General features: G+C 34.4%; 1 protein-coding gene across 8 annotated transcripts in view; it reads left to right on the top strand.

Moving 5' to 3' along the window:
* RUNX1T1 (RUNX1 partner transcriptional co-repressor 1) overlaps nucleotides 1-24,973 on the top strand; it is a 148,804-nt gene that overhangs the window by 66,227 nt on the left and 57,604 nt on the right. For 6 of the 8 annotated variants that reach the window (XM_026705982.2, XM_026705980.2, XM_087931494.1 and 3 more), the window contains one exon: nucleotides 23,132-23,269. In XM_026705982.2, coding sequence (XP_026561767.1) covers nucleotides 23,132-23,269 — 138 coding nt within the window. Of the gene's footprint in view, nucleotides 1-9,384; nucleotides 9,497-23,131; nucleotides 23,270-24,973 lie in introns of those variants that run through there. The other 2 variants (XM_087931492.1, XM_087931495.1) reach the window with 1 other exon arrangement.

The following is a 24,973-nucleotide window of genomic DNA, read 5'->3' as shown; positions in this document are numbered from 1 at the left end:
AAATCAGAATTAGCAAAATTAGTAATACTATTAGAAGTAAAAAAAAAATAATGCAACACGGAGCAAATCACATGAACAATGTACAGATAAAATGTGCAACAGACTCATAATTTCAAAACCTGTGCAAATCATTTGATGGGGCACTTTGCAAGTGGATGTTGTGCTCTTGTGAATCTGTTTCTCAGAGGCTCAATGCATCCACTTGAGATTTTGGAGCAGCTGCTTCAAGGCACTTCTGAAGTCTTCTGAACATGTTTGTGGACACCCAAAAATACTTCTGTTGAAATAATCAGGAATGGTGTAACATGGCAAAGACAAGAGTTTGACTCATACTTAAAACAGAAGCTGATGGAAGTACCTTCATAAATAATTTAAATGGACCTATTCTAAATCGAAGTGCAATCCAAAAAAACCAAATCCTATAAAAAGTCAAATAATCATCCTTAAATATCCATTTGGGTTAAGGTACGTATTTAAATACAGAACAACAACAAAGAGTGCACCCTTTTAATGAACTGGCAGTCTTTGAGGTCACAGTTCACTGAATTAAATATTCTGAAACTTTTATCAGAAACCAGAACATTCTTTCTTCTGTCTATCCCTCTAGTCCATATATGAATTGACTGTGAATATAATATCCTTGACATTCTAATTACAGCATAAAGGCTGATTTCTTGTTACTCTGTATGGTCCTGTTGAATGTTAAACTTACAGATTGTGCAACTTCCAATTGCCTTCTAGATGTTGAAAATCTATTTTGAATTGTCCTGCAGATTCCAAAAGGTCATAATGGATCTGAAAGGGTTTATTAAGGACTTCTTTTAAAATATGTTTCTTTGCTTAGCATGGTTTGTTTCAAGATTCCTACTTGCCAATAATGATTCTTTAACTGATTCTACTGAGAGACAAAATAGATGGTAAAAATGAATATCTCTGTACCTGTAGTCCTTGACTTACAACAGTCCGTTTCAAAGTTTCAAAGTTGTAATAGCACTGAAAAAAGTGACTTAAGACTGTTTTTCACACTTACAACCATTGCAGAATCCCCATGGTCACGTGATCAAAATTCAGATGATTGGCAACTGACTCATATTTAGCTTTTGCAACCTTCTGACAAGCAAAATCAATGGGAATCTAGATTCACTTAATGGCCATATTCTAAATGTGCAATGATTCACTTAACAATTGTGGTAAGAAATGTTGTAAAATGGAGCAAAACTCACAACAAATGTTTCATTTAACAACATAAATTTTGGGCTCAGTTGTGACTGTAACTCAAGGACTACCTGTATTGGTAATATGGCTTTTTATTTCTTTTGGTGGAGTCACATGAACAAGGTGACAAAACTGGAAAACAGTATTTCTTCTCCTTCCTCTTACCTTCTTTATTTTTTCCTGCTCTTTTTCCCTGTCCACTCCCTTCCTTGAGGAACATAGCTGGCACTGAAATCAACCTAGTGAATCATTCAACAAATAAAGACTTCAAGCAGTGGGAGATTGCACTAATGACTCTCCCACCTTACTTCTTCTTAAATATTGTTTTAGCAATTATCTGTGTATGTACTGTAGCTGTGGATCATATGCTGCACAGGGGGATGCTGAAGATACTGAGAATTAGTAACAGTTATGTGGTAACGTGATTAGCAACTTAAAAAAAAATACTGAAAAACCAGAGAGGGCAGTCAGCCCAAGACATTATGCTGCCTATGGAGATGGCAAATGTTCCTCTTCTTCAAATAAAAATACATAAGACTGAAGGCTGGCCAAGATATTTGGGGATGTTAAGCAGATATACACAGAAAGAGGCATAGATAGAGTGTGTAATTAACTATTTAAACAAATCAGGGAAACCAAATTAGTTTTCTGAGGTAACTGCCTCATGCTTCATAGTTCCAAAAAGCTAAAACATCTTAGGGGGGCTATTTGAAGAATAGATAGGTTGGTAGGTAGGTAGATAGATGATAGATAGACAAGCAGATAGATCTGTGTGTCTGTGTGTGTATTAACCTTTAAATTAAAGTAAATGGGAACATATTAGGATCAGCACTCTAGTAATAGAATAGAACTTTTAAAATTATCTGAAATGGGATCTTTGTTTATCCTTAGCAGACAAGGTCTTTCCATTGTATCAGAAAGGTGGGAACAAGGAGTTTATCCCTCTAGCCCTCATCCAAAAATCTTGTTCCAAAATATTTTTGAGTAAAAAAAAACCTGCACTTGCTACTGAATTCAACCACTCATTCTGATTCATCTGTTGGTATATTTACTGTGTAGCTACTTGAAGTTTCACAATATAATGGCCTTTTCCACTTTTGTTTAAAGAGATACGTCTTCAGTCTTACAGTATATACTGTAGATCACTGACTCAACAGTGAGATGGAGAGCATACAAATTTAATATGTTCATCTCTGCTCATGCGTTGAAGATGATTTTACAGGAAATGTGGAAAAGAGTCATAATTATTATATCTCACAGTTTTCTTCACTCTTCCTACAAAGACAAAGAAATGCCATGGGATGTTTTCTTCTTTCTTTCTACCCAATAGTCAATAGGAGGAATCCCTATTGAACTAGATTGCTCAATAAACTGCAATATCAACAGACCTTTATCCGATACTCTGACCAAAATATCATATTGAGTTTTAGTGCACATTTTAAGTTATTTTTAAATTTGCACATATTGGGTTATTTTTCAAATTGTTTTTCATGTATATATATATTGACCCTTCATCACCCATCAAATATTGTAGAAACTAATGTTCTTTTATAAGGAATTCAGAAATAAAACGTCATTCTTGTAAAAAGGAAATAGTATTTAAATAGCTGGGTTTCCCGCCAAAAATATGAAATCGAACTCTTTTGCTGGCATATTTTTATTTATTTATTTCCTATCTCCATATAAATTTGTAAACAGGTTTATAACATCATATGATTTCATTTTAGGAAAGTTTTTATGCTTGATTTTGTAGGAAATGACCAGGAGATTAAAGTCAAGCATGGAAAAATCAGAAATCCAGGCAATTCAAATGAATATAAAGGTTTATTGCAAGCTTATGCTTTCTAGAGGAATCAGAATACTAACAGTCAAAGCAAATTGGTGGTAGATAAGAGTCAACAGAATTCAAGGCGGACTGGATTTAAATTTCTTGTGGGCATGCAAGGATTCGAGACTGATGACATGCTTCACCCCTCCCTTGGGCTCAGCCTAGTCATCTCCTACAGATTTACTCTGAAATATTTTTTTCTTTACTGTTAGAAAAAGACAAACCTTTTGAAATAATTATAATTCTTAATGCATTAGGAAATTGTGATAATATTAAAATTAACTTTTTAAAGATTTTGACTCCTTAATCTTTTTTTCTCCTTTTGATGCTGTTGCGTCCTCATTGGCTCTTGGTCATTGCCTAAACAAATCCCTGTAGTTTTTGAGGCAAATTTTTGAGAATAGTTTGCCATTGCCTCCTGTGATGACCCGGGGTGTGGCACAAAGGCAACACAGTCAAATAAGAAAGTAGAGTCCCTTTATTATCTCCAACTTTGCCCCCAATGTCCAGGTTACCTTCGGCTGAAGAAAAAAACTCCCAGGAACAGCCTTTAACTGTAGAAAATTCAATCCAAAACAAGGTACATACAAACTGTAACTAAAAATCCAAACAAACCAAGCTGAAGTAATTAACTTGACAGGGCAGGAGATGGAAGTTCTAACTTGAAAGCACAGCAAAACTCACACAGTTGGGAAGATGGCAGGAACACAGATAAGCCACGATGATACAAGATAAATTCACATTTGCTTCCAACATCTTGCTGTACGCAACTTCCTCTTTTATACACTGTGTTCCCAGCTGCAGCTAATGAAGGGAATCAAGGCCCTTTTCTCCCCCGTAAGCCATGCAACTTACATTGCTTCCTTCTCTGTTCCTTCCTGCGTGCCCTAGGATGAAGAGGGGCTGGGTCTGGGTCTTCCTCTGAATTCCCTCTCCCTTGCTCTACTCAGCCGGACTTTGCCCTTCCCCAGTTTCTTCCACTGCCAACAGAGCCACACTCCCACTCCTTGTTATCTGTTTGGTTTCTCCCTCTGAGTCAGATTCTGACAAGGGCATGAAACCTCCATCTTAGGGCTGGGAGAGAATGACTGGCCCGAGATCACCCAGCTGACTTTGTGTCATAGGCAGGATTAGGATTTTTGGTCTCTCCGTTTCTAATCCGATTAGACTGTTCATGTTTATTGTCTGTTGGCTGGTATAAAATCTATGTTTATTTAAAATATGTTTAGTCTCAGTTATTGACACTAACAGGTGGTTGATTATTAGTTACGGGTAAAGCAGCAACTTTAGTCACCATTTCAATAACCTTGAATGGCATCTTACAATATTGCTAACATCTGCACATTTTGTGAAGAGTCATATTTATTACAGCTGTACTTGAGCCTGAATGTAAGAAAAAAGAAAAATAAAGTTAAGAATGATACGGCTGTCTTTCATGAAAAAGACTTATCATTTTTTCTCATTGCAATAGTTTCATATGCTCATAGGGCTGTTTACAGCAACTTTTTCAATAGTGACTGAAAAAGTCATAACTACAAGTACAAGTGAAGTAAAATTTGAAGACCCTCTTATTAACTAATACCACATATGAACTAATTAAAAATTACTACGTATGAACACATAGATTATATTATAATGGTTGAAAGTATTAGAAGACTAGACTATCAGAAAATTCTGTAAATCAAGTGGAGATGTAACATCTTGGAAAAAAACAATGGCAAACAACTTTCACGTTGCTGCCAAGAATATTATATATATGTGTCACTTAGAGTCTCTCTACTTATATTCCTAACATATGTATTCATTTGAAACTTTCCCTCCTAAAAAGCAAAAGTTGGCTTGGGTGAAAAACTATTCCAAGGAATGATTAGTGAACTATTCACTTCAGTTACTTGTTATTTCTCTGTTTCATTCTATTCTACCTTTAAAGTGCATAGAAATATTTCTTGTCAAGAACTTTTTAAAGTTAAAAAAGTGAAATGAACATATGGTCCAGGCTTTCAAAGAGTTGTTCTTCTCTTTTTTAAATTAAGATTGAAAAAATCCAAATGCAGGGTAAGAAGAAACTTACAGAATTTTCTATCTTTTGTTTTTCAGATAAATAGATAACATAAATATATAAAGTGTATAGTTCTCAAACTGTATATTTTTCTACTGCTTTTCTGTTCCAAACTAGTATTCTTGTTCCTGTCAAGAACGGTATGTGAGAATAGCACAATACAATGATAAATTCAGGGGCAAGATTTTAATCGCATATGTATTTTCCCTGAACTTCTATAGAGCAATGTAAGTATTTTATATCGACAGAAATAGTTGATGTTGTCAGTTTAGCAACATTATATTCATGTTGAAATTTAAGACACATTAATAGGCTGAAAAGACTTATTTTATTTGAAAGGAAATGGAGCAAACTGCAATGTAATCAAAATTGGAATACACTGGAATGGGAGTGTTTCTAATTCAGATTTTCACTTTAGATACTGTAGGCAGTTGCTATTTTTCATTTGATCATAGGTATTTGCCGAGAAACAGGAACCATTACACAAAAATTTTAGTGGGAAAATATGGCCCTTTTGGAAGATTTCTTTTCTAGCTTTCATCATAGTATATCAGGCCTCTGTCATAGTTTATCAATGTTTCTTGCATGAACTACCACCAGATGCTTTTGATATATACCTAATTGCAACCATTTATAACCATATAAAACATCTTTGGAACATCTGACATGATTTAGAAATTGAAATAGGATTAAACAATACTGTTCATATTGGTTTGGAAACAAAAGTACATGACTACGTTAAAAACCATATTTTAGCAGCCTATTGGTGGTATTGGTCTATCTTCAAGAGAAACAACCATTGAAAAGATTTTCATATTTGATAAAGAATTGCCTTAATCAAGAAGCAGCCTGGGAGGTGTAGTAAATTATAGAAGTGGCAAGGAAATAGATAAAGACTAACCCAGTTAAGACTTTAATTGTTCCTTGAATTAATTGGTAATCAGAGTTCTCACATCCAGCTAGTAAGAAAGTTAGCTCTAATTTTCTTAAATAATGTTGAAATCAGTTTTAAAAAATAATTAAAATTTTGCTTTCTAACCCTTTGACATTAAATAAGATAAATTGAGGTCCTAGATAGTTTTGCATGTAACTTTTGCATAGCTGATGGGCGGGGGGGGGGGGGAATGAGAGAGAGAGAATGAGAGAATAATATATAAGAAGATGTTGGGGGGGGGGGAAACGAGCACCGCCCCCTAGAGCCAGAAACAACTAGGACGTATGTGTGAGGGGAACCTTTACCTTTACCATGTCCAACTCTAGGGCACAGTGCTCATCTCCATTTCTTGGCCGAGGGAGCCAATATTGTCCAAAGAAAAATTTACGTGGTCATGTGGCTAGCACAGTTATAGGCCAAAGGCACACAAAACACCATTACCTTCCCACCAAAGTGGTATATATTAATTTACTTGCATTAGTAGATTAATATGCTGCAGTATCAATATGTAATATGAAAATTATTTGAAGAAAATTTGGATATCAAATGTTTTTGCAGCTGTCAAGCAGCCTTCAACTTGTGGACATGATCTAACCAAGCAGGAGAGGGTATGTTAAGCTAATGATTTCTTGGACATTAACTGCTGAAACTGCCCCCATAGCAAGGTGCTTTAAAGTGAATCATGGAGCTTTTCTCTAGTAGTTTTACAGAAGCAGCTTAAACTACTTGTATTACTATTTATACTACACTTGTAGAGTATTGTTAAATAACAAATATTAATTAAAAAACAATACTAATTATGTTCTCTTTTACTACATTGAAAGGCAAGATAAAGCATACATATGTAATCTTTTGATTAAACTACAGTTGTTGATAGTGTTTTCTATGTTGAAATAGAAACATAAATATGTTACCTTGTGATTGGCTATGAGTATGATGTAGGTTATCTTCTCCTTTCAAGAGTCCCTGTTTTTCAATTTCATAGGAAAGGGAGTGACTTTACAAATTAGGATTTGACATATCACTAATATTGTGCTAATATTTTTCAGTCTCAGACTTCTGGTCACATGCTAATGCAATTGAGAATTCAGAGAAACTTGAAGGATTTTAAAGGGGGAAAATGCAACGTTACTGGCAGTAAAGACTAACTGTTCATACTCAAGTAGTCAAGAAAAGTTCTGTTTATTTTGTCACCAGATGGTATTGTTACTTTCAAGGTATGTTGATCAGACTTGACAGGGTTTGTTTAAGCTTACTGTTTGTTACATTGACGACATATTTTTCTACAAATGTACAATATGTCATTTTGTTTGAAAAGTGTACAGTTGTTTAACTGCATATGCAAGAAATGAAGAGTGTATGTATGTATGCATGTATGAATGAATGAATGTATGTATGTATGCATGTGCGTATGTATGCATGTGCGTATGTATGCATGTGCGTATGTATGTATGTATGTATGTATGTATGTATGTATGTACGTACGTATATGTATGTAGGATTTTCATATTTTTTTAAGGAAAAAAGTGGCCATATTTTCTGGGCTGAAAAGCAGTTCTTGGTCTACAAATGAAATTGAAATGGTAAATACAGTTACTAGTAGAACTATGCACAGAATTGGATTTTAAGGCCAAAACGTGATTCTGAGCATGCATGTTTATAAATGTAGCACCTGTTGAGAATGCCATAGAGCAGCAGCAGTATTTTTAATGATCTTTTGCAGCTGCCCACACATTGACAGGAAAATATATTTAGTTTAAATTGTTCTCAGAAAGTGCAACAGAACCTTCTCATCTGATTACTCCCCCAACAAATAAGTTAATATTAATATTTTAAATATGTTTAACTATTTCCACATTGTCTCATAATTTTGGGAGGATCTTGAGGAGATTGTGTATGATTCTGGGACTAAACTGTATAGCCATGGTTTCACAAGTCCTTATAACTGGTTAATAGTCATCAGGAGGTTAATACATTGATGTATTTTTCTCATCTTAATCAAGACAGAATGAACAGAAATGCTGTCCATGTTGACTATTATGGCTCAAGACATTTCTGTTTTGAAAATGCAGTTGTATCCATCATGAAAATAAATTGTGTTAAAGGTGTTCTTTTTGCCATCTTTTAAACATCCATAGACTTGAATGACCATCCTGGAATTTAGAAAACATTATTATTGCGCTCAAAATTTTATGACTTTGATCCATGCATTAGTAACAGGATGGTTTCATGAGCCAGTTCCCAACACTCTTCCAAATCATTCAGCTAATTCTTCAGCTTGTTTATGCAAAAGGTGAACACTAATGAAGAAACTGGACCATATTTTTTATTAAAAGTTCATGGAATTGCACTGTTAATACTTATTGCACTCTTCTATCTCCACTCCAGATGGGACCTGTTTATTTCTATGTATCCTTCTCAAAATGAAGTGCCTTCATTATCTCCTGATTGGCCACTTGGAGATATTGAACTGCTCCCTCACAGTCTCACTGATAGCTGAAAATTTGTACTTCAATTTCATTCATCCAAATTCAATATGATACCTTCAAAAGTGCAAAGACAAATACAAACTGGAAAATATTGGTTGCATATATTATCAGGGCCAGTTAATTAACGGTTCTAAAGCACTTACAGCCAACTTGTTCATTTGGAGTATTTAGAAACAGTATTCATACTTTGCCTACCTGCACTGCAGCTGAAGACAATGGATTCAACATAAAATCAGTGGCTTCTCTCTTTTTTTGTCCCTTCTTGAATATGAAATTCAGTCCACTGCTTCAATTAGTATTATCAACTATCTCAATCAGTGGTGTCAAACTCAAAGCCTGGGGGCCAGATGTGGCCCACAGGGTACTTAGATCTGGCTTGCAAGGCTGCCCTGGAAACAGCAAAGGACCGGCTCATGGTGCCTCTGCCAGCAAAAGCAGAACTTGGGTGGGGCTCCCACACCCCTCCTAAGTTCACTTTTGCTGGCAGAGGATTGCAGGAGGCCGTTGCTGCCAAAAATGGAGCTTGAGAGCCCATTTTTGCTGGCAGAGCGCTCAGGCCACCACAGCTGCCCCCAACGCAAGTGATATTGACTGGCCATGTCCACCCTGGCCACGCTCATCCCAGCCCCACAAAGTCAAACACAACCCTGATGCAACCATCAGTGGATTCAAGTTTAACACCTCTGATCTAGATATTTCTTACTTCCATAACTGATTTTGTGTTTGCCTTACTGACCTTCTGCACAGTATATCTCTACTTCCTTCTAGGCTACATTTTCTGTGAATACTTCAGCCTCTTATCTTAACTAAGCCAAAGTAATTCCAGCTTCCTTTTCTATCTCTCTATTGTCTTCCCCAGTGCCATTTTTTTCCATTTTTAATGGAACATATTACTTCAATATGTGCTTTTTATTACTCTACAAACTGTCAGGCAGTAAGAAAAAAACAACGTTCTCAATTATTTGACAAAGGTATGAATTAAAAATTACTTTCAAAGCATATTGTAAACATTATTATCACTCAAAGCCAGACTTTTAAAGTTATTTGGCACTAAAAAACCTAAAATATTGCACTCTCTGTATTATAATTTCATATGAATAGAAGACCATTTAAAATTAAATACTACTAAGTACTATTTGTTTCATAATATGTGTAAACCACTTTTTCTGCAAACCCCAAAACTATTTGCAATAGTATCAATTAGTATTTTACAAATATGAAAAAATGTAATACATTTTAGAAATCAAATGCTATAACAAAATATCACATAGTCATAAAACAGAGCACAATTTGATGCCAGAAATTATTTCACACATTTTCATTAAAAGATACAGAGAGGAATAAGCTTGGTTTGCCAATATTAAAAATCGGAATGCAAGATATTACTATTGGACCATCCAACAATGTTATCATTGTTGACATATTTTCATATTTTACTTTCCATAGAATTGATTCCCTGGGTAACGCTATTCATGAGGATGCTAATCTGTGGCTTGTAAATGTTGCTTATATGAGAGAGCTCAGACTCTGGTAACAGTATTGCTCTTAGATGCAATGCATTTTCTTTCTCCGTATCCATCATTGCACTTTCCCCATTACTACCATTATTATTATTAATAAATTCTGTTTACCTTATTCTCTATAAGTGCTTTTCCTGGATTGATGGATATTTAATTTCTACTGTCATGCTAATTTAATAGTTAACTTGGTTCTAGGTGAAATAAAGACAAGGCAATCTAAACTATTTACTTGGCATTCATATACAGTAGATGAGCATTACATAGTAGACTCTATTAATAACATTTGCATTTGTGAATTCTTTTGTGATTTCTTCCAAACTTTGCATTTATTATATATCCTTTAATTTTGATCCCTGTCTTTGAGACAAAGAAAAATTTTGGTTATAAATTCTTCCAAGTATGTCACTTCTCATTTGTATTAAAAACAATTCATGGAACATCTGTCAGTGGATTACCATAAGAAATCCTGTGGCCCATTGGTTAGAATGCAGTATTGCAGACAAACTCTGCCCACAGCCTGGAGTTTGATCTTGATGGGGCTCAAGGTTAACTCAGCCTTCCGTCCCTCTGAGTTTGGTAAAATGAGGACCCAGATTGTTGGGGGAGGGGCAGTCTGCTGATTCTGTAAACCATCCAGACAGTGCTGTAGAGCACTAAGGGGAGATATATGTATATAAGTCTAAGTTCTATTGCTATAAACAAATTTAGATCTTTCAAATTCTTCCCCAGAGAGATTGAGAAAGCTGGGCAGTGGTAGGTAGAAAAGGAAGAACTGGAAATTTTATACTATTAGACTTTGGTACAATATATAGTACCAAATGACATTTTCAAGACAAGTCAAGCAAATTAGCATATTTGAGTAAATATTATGTGATTGGAATCATTAGGGAAAGCTTTGTGATCAAGTGCTTTAATTCATCTAATGCTTGTATTGCTTTTGTATGTAAACTTATGTATTTAAATTGCTTTGTGGACTGAAGGTAATCAATAGATCTACTTAAAGCTACGTCTCTACCATTTTGTTTTCTTTATTTCAGTTAATATCCTTTTTGCAAACGGCCCTTTACAGATTCTTACGTTAATGAATTACATTTATGAATTAATGGAATTCTAAATTAACGAATGAATTACATTAAGGAGTAGACGCAGTTATTATATATCCCTTTCTCTCGTAAATACCAGTGTGTACTGCAAGCTTCCTAAAAGTAGATTAAAAAGACTCATGAACAGAATTATACAATACTGGAGTTCTTACTGACATTACTGATTTAAATTTCCAGAGACATCAATGTCCCCCTCTGCCTATAGTAATTGCAACATACCAGTTTCCAGCATCCTTCCAAAGCATTCAGCTGGTTCTTATTTATGCACAAAGTGAATATTGTTAAACAAATTGGACTGCATTTTTATTAAAAGTTCATAGAATTGATGCACTCTTCCACTTCCACCCAGATGGGACTTTAGCAAGTTGAGCATAGTTTGCTTCCTAGCTTCCTCTATATTGGGTCTTGGTCAAAAGAGAGAGACAGTATAAGTAGTGGATAAAATGTTGGACTGGTATCTGAAGACCCAGGTCTTAGTCCATCCTCAGCCACAGAAAGTCACTGGATGATTTTAAGCATGTGTCTCAACATGACCTACCTCATAGAGCTGATGCTATGAAAAAATTAGAAGAGGGGGAATTATATGTACACATTCTTGAACTCCTTGACAGAAAAGTGGATAGTGCATAAATGAGAAAATGAAAGGTAGATGAACTAAGGGGGCTTCCTTGCACAAAGAAATACAACAGGTCAAATACTGTATGCTCCTTGATGGTTAGCAGTCAAGCCATTTCTTATCCTAGTTTCTCTTTTATTTTGTTTTTGCTATCTATATATCTATCTCTAGCTCTATCTATAAATAAAGTATTAGGATAAAAAGTGTACAAAGCTATTAAATAATTACCAAGTAAAGAACTATGTCAGATAGCTCAAACTCTTAGGTTGTATTGCAAACTAGCTATTCTGTGAACATATTCATATGTGTATGTGGAGTACATCTTTCAACAGCTTTTGATAACTATGGGCCACAGTATTCTCCATGACCCCCATTGAAGGAACTGGTTATGGTGGAAAGGAAGGTTTCAAAGACTATTGAATGACTGTGCCTCTCAGTCCTGGCGTTTATGTTATGGAATTGCACAGAACATTAAACTTGGAGTATTTGCTGCTACCTGAAGCTTTGGGAGGCAGGTATCAGGCATCTGGCACTAGTCTCATCAAAATCCTGATGACATTCAGATCTTGTTCTGTGTAACATTTGAACTAGGAAAGCTTATGTATGTTCTGATCTAATATCTGGATGCTGTGATTTGATGATGAGGAGCAATAAACACAGTCTGAATCCTGACAAAGTGAAAGCTTTATGTATGGGTGGTTTGTATGGGAATTGGCATTTGACTGTTTTTAGTTTGATTGCATTTCCTTGGAAAGATTAGATATGTATCTTGGGATACTCATAGACTCATTGCTATTATTATAGGAATAGTGAAGTGAGTTTTATTAAAATTTATTAGTCAAAAAAGATGTTACCCAGTTTTTGACTACAGTAGATTAACATTTTTCTTCTACATCTCAATTAATATAACTATGCCCTTTCCCAGCTTTAACAGCCTATGTATTGTTGTCCATAATGCATGATAACCATATGAAGTCTCTTGCTTTTGAAGTTGGGTTACCATTTGATCCTACATTCTGTATTAAACTGACCATTGATATTTTATAAGAACATACAGTTAACATTTTAATTCCTTTGTCTCCTAGACCTTCTGTATAAATGTTAGATGAATATTTTCCTGTGTTTCTGCTTTCCCGTCTCCTTTTTAGCATGTCTTCTTTAAATTTATTGTATATTTTAAAATTTGTTTGAGATAATGTTGTACAGGAACAGTATAAAAATATCATAATCATCCCTTTTGTTTAAATTTGCATGGCCATCTTCATCCTTGTTAAAATGAGATATATCTTATCCCATCAGATTTATAGCCATTCAGCTATTAGGTTGTTCCATAATTCTTCCACATATCTCAAGCTATAAAAATAATACTCATTACTTGTGAGTCAATCTGACCCTACAACTTTGAAATTATGAAATTGACATGAGTTGGGTAAACTCATGTCAATTTCATAATTTCAAGTTGTAGGGTCAGGTTGACTCACAAGTAATGAGTCAAAAACTATCTATCTCTCTTGGAGAGGGTGGTGGAACAAAAATGGTTGAAGTGGAACTGTATATATCTTATAATCAATATACCTTATAAATGGAATGATTGCATTTTTCATCTTTATACATTTATGTGTTTCTTATGATGGCTCCCTAATCTTTTGTAGAAAAGTACAGAATTGTTATCATTAGTAAAAGAAATTACCTTTCTAGATGTTGTTATATAAAATATTCAATGAATACATATTTAAGAGAATGCCTTAAAGCTGTTTTCATCCAATAGTCATCTTACCAAACACCATCTTTTTGGTCCCCTTCTGCCTTGTATCTCAACTGTCTCCACCAATCAATTTGGCTTGCAGCCTTATTTATCAAGAAGAGACTAGGCTGGCCTATAGTATATAAAAAAATTGATCTATCTTCCCTTAAAATGCTTCAAAATTTGTCTATGTATATTCTTAATTATAACATGTAATGATAACTCATCTGCACATACATTTTGGAGCATTTAAACCCTTGTTTCCATTTGCTATCTATATAATCATTATTCTTCCTGTAATCATGGTACATGATTTGCCATCTAACTCAATTGATGTAGCATAAAATTTAGTTAATAACACTAGACAAAACAAATAGTATGCTTAGTACACTCATGTGACCCACAGACACAATTATTTCTGGAGTTCCAGATCACTTTATGCCTTATTGGGTGTGAGATCAGTTTTGCATATATGAGGAATTAAACTTAATTGGTTGATGAGGTACATTCTGAAATAATGGGATGGAAAAAATAAAAATGGATACATTCAGCAAACTTTATAAATATTATATTGGTTTTCTACAGGTTAGCAGAAACATGTTCTCACAGTGAATCAGTGAAGAGTATTTTTTAAGAATCTTTTATGCCAGGACATACATCTGGAACTCCTTATACTAGCTAACAGTAAAGTAAATGCCACTGCTTATTATATCCTACTTTTTATTTTAAAGAGGAAATTGAAACCACACCACTTGCAGAACTGCCTGACATTAAATTGGCTATTGAAAAAGCATCAGTTGTATATTTACATACGCCATATTTTGTTCCATACATCACCCTTCCCTGATGCACTTGAATTGGATGTTTTCCATATAAGCTAAAAATATATGAAAAGCTATCTTGTTTTTCAAAATGGGTTGGCTATAAAAGCCTTTTTTCCCCTGTATCATGAACACATTTTCTTAGTGATTTCTTTCTTTGTATATATTTATTTTTTTATAAAGTTGGAAACACTTGCAGTACATATAGCAGTTCATCTAAAAGCTAGCTATAGAGTTAAAAATAATTCCCATAATAAGAACCGAATGTATGACAAAGAACAGCTCAGTGTCAGAAACCAAAACAATCCACAGAAGAGACGTCATAATTTAAAGTTGGTTTTACAGCATTCTTTAATTTAGAGTGGGGCAAAATGCTTCTATGATTAAATCACAGCTTCCTGCTCTTTGCTGCTAGAAGAGGTTCAAGAATGTATATTTCATTTTTAAAATATAATACGAAACAAATGGAGGACATGTGTGCAGACTTAAAGCATATTTTATGAATTTATCTTAAGGCTCTCCTGTTACCAGAGGGTTGTGAGTGTATAGGTTGGATTTGGGCTTTTATTTCACCATCTACTCTCATCGTGAATTTATTGCAGGAACAAAAGCCAATGAGTTTCAACCAAATCTGTTTCCTTGGCTTTAAGCTGTGTTAGAAAAGTTGGCTGTTTTTCAGTTTTTAAAATACAGCACACATTTCTTTACAGTTCATAAGGAACTCATATAAAGCAAAACACAGTGGTTGAACCTTGCAGCAAAGAGAGCTAAATTATTGTGTTACCTACATAAGATTTGCTGAGTCTGTTTTTTGTTAGAAATTCACAAGAAAAGACCCTTGACCCATTGGTGCCAATAGTTGTAGACATTTTGGTTTGTGCCCTTAATAGGTCAGACTATTGCAGTGACCTCAGTTAGATCCTACCATAATTAAATCCTAGTGTCATGGTTACTTACCTGTCCTGTGTTGTTGGTAAGATAGTATCCAGAGAATTCTTGACACATGGAGAAGTATGCCAAACCCTTGTAGGTAAGATTTCAGGTTATTAATATCAGAAGGAAATAACAAGTCCATAAATACTTGTTACAACAAAAGCAAGAAATATTGTTGGTGAACATGTGAACATATTTTATATTTCTACACTTTAATAGAATGCCAATCACTATCGGTATGAAACTGTTTCCAACTTGAGTTCATTGCCCTACATGCCCAGTCTCAAAATAATTATGGCTCCATCAAGGTGTTTGGAATGCTTCTTGTTGGACTACAATTGAATTGTTGATGTTCACAGAAATTTATTGAGGTGCTGGATCACTCAAAAGAAGGTGCTGAGATTTGTGTATGTATTGTACTCATGAGCGATTAATCCGTATACCACCTGATATCGCACTTTCATGTAACTATAAATCTAGACTCTCAACTCCTTATTCTGAAATTGGTTTCCTCGGTGGTAAATTCACACACAACTCAGCTGATGAAGATACTTCACTGCAGAGAAAAATGAAACCTGCTACAAACAGAATTTCTGCTTATTACAGTACACAACAATATACCCTGTGTCTGTCTATAAGAAAAAGAGACAGCATGTATGTCTGCTTCGTATCATAGAAGACTGTTGAGATAAGTTGTAATATCAAAACAGTTATCTTTAAAAAATCATCTCAACTTCTAAAGCACATTTTTCTATTCAATAGTTTAAAATGGTTATTTCAAATAAGAAAAACTGAGGATGTACTTTTTTAAAAGAAAAAAATGCTTATGTGATACTACTTCAGTGAAGTAATTTATTGCATGACTCTTGGTGGCTAACAGTTAAAAACAAAAACAAATTAATACTATAAGTAACAAAATAGCAGCTGGGAATGACACATAACAAACAATCACTGTCAATACAGCCAAGAAAACAGCCAGATCTTTGCTGGTTTGACTAATTGGTCTACAGTGATATAGCATATATGATAGCATACAATGACATGCTAAAGAATACCTGAGTGGAGAGTTCTCATATGCTACAGCACTTATAGCTATGGCTTAATGATAATAGCTAGCCACGCTAATCATGTTAGCTCTACTAACATAAGAGTAATAACAGTGAATTTATCTTTAAGCAACCCATTGTTAAAGAAAAAGAAAAAAGAAGCAGAGAGAGAAAATCTGATGGTTTCTTTCATTTGCCTGCTTCTCTGAATTTTGGGATTAATTTGCCTTTGAATCCATATTTGTACAAAATACTTGGCATCCTCAATATTCCTCGATATAATTTGTAAATGAAACACATCTCAGAAGTTACTATTCAATATTTTTCTTTAGTTTGAAGATGAGAACTTTAATTCCAGAGTTAAGAATGGAACAAATTAAACATTTCAGATATCTATCTCCCCATTCTTCCCTCTGGGAAATTTAAGAGCATGAGATTGGGGAGCAAATTATTGATATTCTCATATCTTCTATTTCCTATTTCAATCAGCCTTTAGTTTTGAATAAAAGTAAAAAAAAAATCATGTCACATATCAAATAATGTTTTGCCCTAACATTATGCTAATTTACTCCTGGTGTGGTGCCTTGAGCTTAAATTTTCTTCACAGAGCTGAAATAGCTACCATTACATCTGCTTAGTCTCTATAAAAGATATGAAGATTAATGGATTTTCATTTCATATATAGCCACATAAAATTAAAATAATGACTAAACCATACACTCCCTAGATGTGAATGTAAGGCGCTTTTGGTTTGCTTGCCCATTTTTGTGCCTAGCCAATACATAGTCAGCCTGGCACTGTGACTGTAAATAACAACAAAATAATATTGTCCCTTTGCAGACCCAAAAAAGACTAAGAAAATAAAACACATCTCACATCCTGTCCTTGACTCATAGAGCAACAAAGATGATTAGAGGACTGGAGGCTAAAACAGATAAAGCAGGGCTGTCAAATTCCTGGCCTGCGGGCCAGACCCATCACGTGCTGGCCACGCTCACATCTAATTTAGCGAAGGGGGGGAACCCCAATACATCATGTGATGCCATTGTGACAATGTGAGTTTGACACCCCTGATATAAAGAATGGTTGCTGGAATTGGGTCTGACTAGCTGAGTGAAAAGAAAGGCTAGGAATGACATGATAGCAGTGTTCCAATATCTAAGGAGCTGCTGTAAAGAAGAAGGAGACAATCTATTCTCCAAAGCACCTGAAGAGAGGACAAGAAGCAATGGATAGAAACTAATCAAGGAGAGAACCTAGAAACAAGGAGAAATTTTCTAACAGAACAATTAATCAGTGGAATAACTTGCCTCCAGATGTTGTGTGAGTACTCCAACACTGGAAGTTTTTAAGATTAGATTGGACAACCATTTATCTGGAATAGTGTAGGGTTTCCTGCCTGAGCAGCAAGTTGGAACAGAAGACCTCCAAGGTATCTTCCAACTCTGTTATTCTGATATTCTGTTATTGTATTACTTTCCTAGTCATAAATGTGGCACAACTATAAAGCAACTCCAGACATATAGGATATAAACTGTATGTGTCATTCATTCATTCATTTGATTTGTTTAGATGCCCATCTCATATTTGTGACCCTGGGCAGCTCACACAATTAAAAACAAGCAAAAAACATAACCATTAAAAAGATTCATAACTATCCCATAACTATCATAATAATCCTTTAAAACTGAATTTAAAACCCAATTAAAAACCAAAATCAAAATTGAGAAACATAAAAAGCAAACAAGTCAAAATCCAGGTTCAATAAGTATCTGGCAACCTCTGAAACATAACCAGGTCCCAGACAAACTTAGAATGAAAAGGCAAACTAAAATCATATTCCAAACTATTTTAAAAATTATTTTTATATGATGGTTCAGAAGCCTGAATTCATCTGCTTTTCAAGTAGCAGCCTACAACCTCTTACTTGTAACCTGTTCTTACAAACCTGTTCAACTGTTTTTCAGAAGATTGATAGGCCTATCTGGGTGGGATGCAGATCTGGATGGTATTCAGCAGGTTCTGACTAGTTCTGGAGAATTGGTAGTGGAAATTTTGAGTAGTTCGGAGAATCGGCAAAAACCACCTCTGACTGGACTTCCCCTGCCACGCCCACCAAGCCATACCCAAGAACCGGTAGTAAAAAAAAATTAAATCCTACCACTGGCGGGATGGAGAAAAGCTCCAAGCTATTTAAACTAAAAAAGCGATGTACTTCTAGTTTTTTTTTTTTTTTCCAAATGAATGGATTATACAAACAAAGGACTACTTCTACAAACAAAAGACAGCCATCTATTACTCCTATTTTTGTGATTTTGAGAAATGGAATTTTTTTATGGGATCCTTCTGACTATGACTACTCATTGCTATTATCTTGCAGGACTTAATCTATTTGATTTATTGATTGTATTAGAATGAAATTATCAAGATTGCTATCAATTTTTCTTTCTACCCTAAATAATGGGATAAAGGTAAATTTCTGTTGAAAAATTAACAGGTGAAGTGGAAGATAAGCTGGAGATATAAAGTGGGAGGAGCTTTTTGGGGATGCTGTGTGAGCATCCTCCTGCTTCATCCCACTTCTTTCCTCTGCTCCTTTGGTCTCAAAGAGGTGAGTTAAAACTTTAGTTGTATAAGCTTATTATTTCATACCTAAATATAATTTGATCTAGTAATTAGAAAATCTAACATGGAAATTCTGACCACCTTTGCCAGCTAGTGTCTACTTCCTAATAGCTTTCCCCCCATGTTATTAGTACATTTACAAAAACATAAAGCTGCCATTTGCAATCTTTCTACATATCCTTTGTTTCAGAATCAAAGTTAAATTTAAAAATTAGTAACACTGTCTGGGATAACTCAGTTTTTGTGATTGCTTTTGACATTATGGACAAATTTCCATCATGATAGTGTACATTGCACATCTAGTTCTTTTCAAAAGTAATACATATAATTATGGCCAATGATTGATGCAGATTTTGAAAAGTACTTTTTTAAATGTCCAATGTAGCATATAGTTATAGTGTTTAAAATTTAAGATTTGTCATTTCCTCAATTCTGCCATTTTTTACACATTTACAAGGTAACAGAATTACCCAAATTAAGTCTTCTTTTATATGATTCCCTAACCCGATTTCAACAACTGAAGTAGTTTTTTTGGAAATACTGGGAACTAATAGAAGTTTAGACCAAATCTACTAAAAATTCTTATAATACTCAACAACACTAATTACTAATTAATTTATAATTAAGATTATAAAGATTATTATTATGCATAATCATTTCAAATAGTTTACATTCATTTTTAAAAGATTGGAAAGTGATTTACAGATTGAAAGATACCAGTTGTTTTTAATGGTGTTCTGTGTGATATATGAGTTAGTATTATGTTCACCAACAAAACAGACTGCTAATCAAGTGGTTTACAGTTCTATACTTTGCCCAACCTATTTTGAAGATGTAAGTTGTATAATAAGCGGAAGGTAATTGCAAGGAGTTGGAAAATATAACTTTCATTATATTAATAGAAGACTTTATAATATTGGCTATAAACTTTATGGGGCAACTAATCTATCGGAATAGCATGTTCTCTTGTCTAGTTGAATAATAAATGGAGCTTTTGCTTGAAGATCATACAGTCATTCAGGCCACCCACACTTTCTTTCCTCTTTTTTTCCTTCATCTTTTGAGGTCAACCCATTTTTCAAATGCTCTAAAATGGGAGGCAATATGTTACCATTGTGTTGTAGAGAGAAAGAAATTACTTTTTCAGTTCCCAGGAATTGAATTGGAGGGATATCTTGTGATTACCTTTTCACAACTGGAATATAACTTCCTTTCCTTCTGCCATATACTGCTCCCTGTCTGTTCATGTCCAGGCTCACACATGTTTTCAGATCTGTGTACCTGGAATACATTCTCCAACACTTCAGCATGAGTGTTAGCAGAATGCAAAACAGATGGACCAGCAGTTGCCAATGTTATCTTCTGGCCAGCTCTGGCAAGTCTCTGTTCTCTCTCCTTTCTTGGCATGGCAGACATATCTGCCTTTATTTAGGACAGCCTGTATTCCCTACCATGCCACTTTTCCTCTGTTGCATTGTAGGCTAAATGCTATTTATTTTCTCGCTGCTGAGGCTGTAGGTGAGTGCAACAAACAATTAACATTTCCAACTTGTTGGGTTTAAATTTGCCTATTAAATATTTGATCACAGTATCAGCCAAGTGATTCTTTTCCTAGGGAACATTGTTTGTTTATAACACTCATCTTCACCCATTTCTGTAGATATCTTATTACTTAGTCCCACAGTTTGCAAAGTGCTTTACTTTTTAGGTTTAATTCTATAAAAAAATGTTAACTCTGATAAGTTCTGATAATGAAATGATGATTCCCGGTCTTTATTTTCCATTACAAAATTCTAATTTGTCTTAAAAGAATTTTTGAAAAATAAATGTTTGATTTGTCTACTCAATTGAAATTATAATCTGAAAGAGTCAGAGCTTCTACAGATTCAAACATGAAGTTGTTTTCATACAGTTACTGCTCACTTCAGTGGGGTTCCCAAATTGGATTTAATTGTTTTGGATGTTACCAAAAATATTTTTTTCATCTATCTTGTACTTTCGTGCCTTTGATTTTTTTAAAACAAAGGTTTATAGAAGGATTTTTTAATTTGTTTTACTCATTGTGAGCTGCAAAATAAATCATATATGAAATCAGACTGGGTTTAGCTATATTTATTTAAGTAAGTGTTCGTATTTCAGTCACTGTCGTTTAATGATTAGACTTCTTACTCAGGCTTTTAATTCAATGCTATTAAATTTAGCATCATCTTAATATTGTATCTTCTGCCAAGGAAAGTGGCTAAGGGACTATCAATACAGCCAATATAAACAATTGGGGTGTGAAAGAGAAAAACATGAAACAATGTTTTGCCTTTTTTACTTCCATAGAGATTTCTATTAATCGCTAGTTTGATTTTTAAAGTCTAAATGGCAAATTATGTTTACTAATTTTTCTCTATTCACAAAAATAACTTGATATAGTATTTTTCCAACGTTCTTATAAAATGTAGCACTTTTATACTAGTAAGTTTGCAAAGCATGTAACATCACCCCTGACTAAACAACCTTCTCAGATTTTTTTCCTGAAATGTCAGATTTGATAATTCAGAGACTACAAGAAATTCAAACAATCCACCTTATTTAAGAATAAATCAAACAGTTAATTTACAGACGTTATGTGGAATATTAACCATGCTATTAAGGGTTATGTGTGGTAGTTTGTAAAAGCTTTCATCTTTACACAGACCTTATAGCTATTAGGTTGCTTGCTGTGCGCATGTATCAATATTATAGGAGAAAAAAGGTATAGGAAAAAGATGACAGTATCTTGCTAGGCCAGTTAATCTAGCAATATAATGAGAAAAATTGTGTAATCATGAGCTATATTCAGAAAAGTTTCCAGTTTTGTAGGTGACTTTTAAAATTAATTAATGTTGATGTATATTAAAGTATTAAATCCTTAAATGGCATATAAAATGTCTTCTTGGCATGCTTATACACTACATCACCAAGAGTATTTAATCAGAATGTATCTTACATCAGGTCTTAAATGTATTAACTTGGAAGTATTGCTGCAGCTTTATTGTGAAACATGACTGGGTACAGGGATATAGTTATAATTGATTGCTTGTATTCAATGGTGGGTTTTTGCTATAGGAACACCCTTTTGCTCAAGCAAGGGAGAAGGTACTTACAACAGTTCATTTAGTGACCTTTCAAAGATACAACAGCACTGAAAAAAGTAACTTATGATGGTTTTTCACATTTATGACCATTGTAGCATCCCCATGGTCATCTGACCAAAATTCAGATGCTTGGCGACTAGTTCATACTTACAATGGTGGCAGTATCTTGGGATCGTGTGATCAGCTTTTGCAACCTTCTGACAAGCAAAATCAATGGAAATTTGAAATTTGGAATGAAAAACCATGCCACTAACTTGACTGCAGAGATTCACTTAACAACTGTGGCATGAAAAGACATAAAATGGGGCAAAGCTAACTTTACAAATATCTGACTTGGCAACAGAAATTTGGAGCTCAGTTGTGGTCATAAGTCGGGGATTACCTGTTCTTTCAGCAAGCCACATCGCAGACTATTTTTTATTAAAAACAATGCATTGGTAAAGCTGGTGGAATATGCCCTTGCATGTACAATCCAAACTCTTAATAGTGAAGAACTGGATCTTTCTAACTTTCATGGATTTATTTACAGTATTTGGCCATAGAATGGCAGTGCCAGGAAAATAAAATAGAGTACATATCAAATCTTAAAAGCGTTGTGTAGCTGATCCTCATGAAAGAATCATAATGCCAGAATTTCTCACTTAGTCATTGATTATTTAACAGATTTAACAGATAATCAGAGTTGGAAGGGACCTTGTAGGTCATCTAGTCCAACCCCCCACCCAAGCGGGAGACCCTACACCATTTCTGACAAATGGCAGTCCAATCTCTTCTTGAAAGTCTCAAGTGATTATCTTCTTGTTAAGGCTATAATCTCTTTATACCAAACATCATTCTTCCATCTACAACACCACCTGAACTCAGTTATAGAAACGTTAAGGATAATGCTATCACACATTCTGGTTCACTTTCAATAACTGGGAAAAAGAGATTCTCAAATTAAAGAAAGTTATCCAATCCTAAAGTATATTTGTACATCTGGGAACTGAAAAATGTTACATTTGATAGGTGGTATTTTTGCTATCATTGTTCTTTGCATTTATTTCATAAGGTACAGTTTTTATCTATTACAGATCGGATTGAGAAGCATTCCACAATGCCAGATTCACCTGTGGATGTGAAGACACAATCCAGGCTGACCCCTCCAACAATGCCTCCTCCCCCAACTACCCAAGGAGCACCAAGAACCAGTTCTTTCACACCCACAACATGTAAGGCAGAAACTTCATTGACCAATAGAAGTACATTCAATAAAGTGAACAAAATAAAACTATCCACTAACAATAAGAACTATTGGTGTTTTGTGAGTGATGTTTACACATAAAGTAGTAAAATTCACCCACAACATGTGATCATACTTTTCTTCTATATATGTTTCTGATAAGAAAAGTGAAGCTTGCAGCAAACATCTTGATCTTTCTTCTGGCTTTCATATTCTCATTTTGGATAACAAGAGATAAACTTTCTTTCTAAAACCAAGAGTCATACATTTAATTAAACTGTTAATTGTCCTCTACACTATACAAATCTCCAGCATTGCTTATCCTTCTTTCCAATTAAATAGTTAAGATTATTGTTCATTTGCATTCTAGAATTCTAAATAAGAGTTGATGCTGATAGAGAAAAAAGTATAAATTTGATAACCAAATTAGCCATTTCCAAGTTACTACATTGATATATCTATCCGGCTGATTGTGGTAGATTTAAAGCTCAGTCATTTTTAAAAGCAGCTCAGCAACTATTTAGATAGAAAGTAGTGCCTCAGTTTATAATAATTGTAACCCAACTTCTCTAACCACGTAATGACAGAGATGCTATTATATATTTCTGTTTTCCTGTTCTATTTTCAGGAGCATTGTTTCCCCACTGTCAGCAGCTGTCTGGTTTTATCCCTATTCTTAGAGTATATTGTGATAAGTAACATCTGTATACATGCTCAGATAGGAGCAGTGCCAGAAAAAAAACCCATCAAGCTATACTTCCTCATATTTCAGTATATTATTAAGGGGAGGTTATTTAAAACTAAAAAGTATTGTTATAACCTCAAAAAGTAGAGATAGTAATAAATATATGCACAATAAATTATTTCAGATTAGAAGGGAAGGGTTGTGAGTGCATACACACACACACACACACACACACACACACACACACACACATACTAGCAAAAATAAAATTGCTACCTACAGTCTAGGTCCAGGTAATCTAATCCAATCTTCTCTGTGAAGGTGCTTTTAAAAAGTGTACTTTAAAAAAGTGTAAAGTCTTCAATGAATCTGTTTCACTCTTGTATAACTTTTCAAAAGTCCAGTATGATTATGGCAAGCCTGGGCTCGTGATAGATTCTTTTTTTCTGTTTTCAGGTACTTCTTGCAGTGAATTTATAATCACAGAATTTTGCTTCATGATATTGTTCTACACTGTTATGAGATCAGCATCATTAGAGCCTTATTCATCTGGGTTTGAGTCCCTCAAAACCTTCTCAGTCTGGAATATTTCATTATACATTCAAGAAGTCCTGATAGAAAAAGAATCACATCCTGAAAATTGCCCAGTCAATTCATGAAGCACAGTTTTGAAAACCTGCACACTTTACATAATGTAACATGTGCACGAATCATATTTTTATGGATTTTTATGCATAGAGCAATACGATCAACACAATTGGGAATTTAAGGAACTTGTGATCAGACAGCAAATGCATTTTTTAAAAAAGAAGTCTTTCTCTTTTACTCTTTCTTATGGAAGCCAAGAGAGAAAATTAAAACCATACAAGTTTTGAGTCACAGTTTTAAGGAATGTGCTGGGTTCCTTACTTTAAGCCCACAAGATTTCAACATTATGCAAACAGTAATTATTGGTTCTAAAAGTTTTTTTGGATAAACTTCATAAGAATGTTGTTTTGAAAAAAGAAT

The sequence above is a fragment of the Pseudonaja textilis genome, chromosome 3 (assembly GCF_049901715.1).
Source record: "Pseudonaja textilis isolate UNSWEBS1 chromosome 3, rPseTex1.2, whole genome shotgun sequence".
In the NCBI taxonomy this organism is placed as follows: domain Eukaryota; kingdom Metazoa; phylum Chordata; class Lepidosauria; order Squamata; family Elapidae; genus Pseudonaja; species Pseudonaja textilis.
Note: the sequence above shows the minus strand (reverse complement) of the source record. Positions and strands in the feature narration are given on the sequence as shown.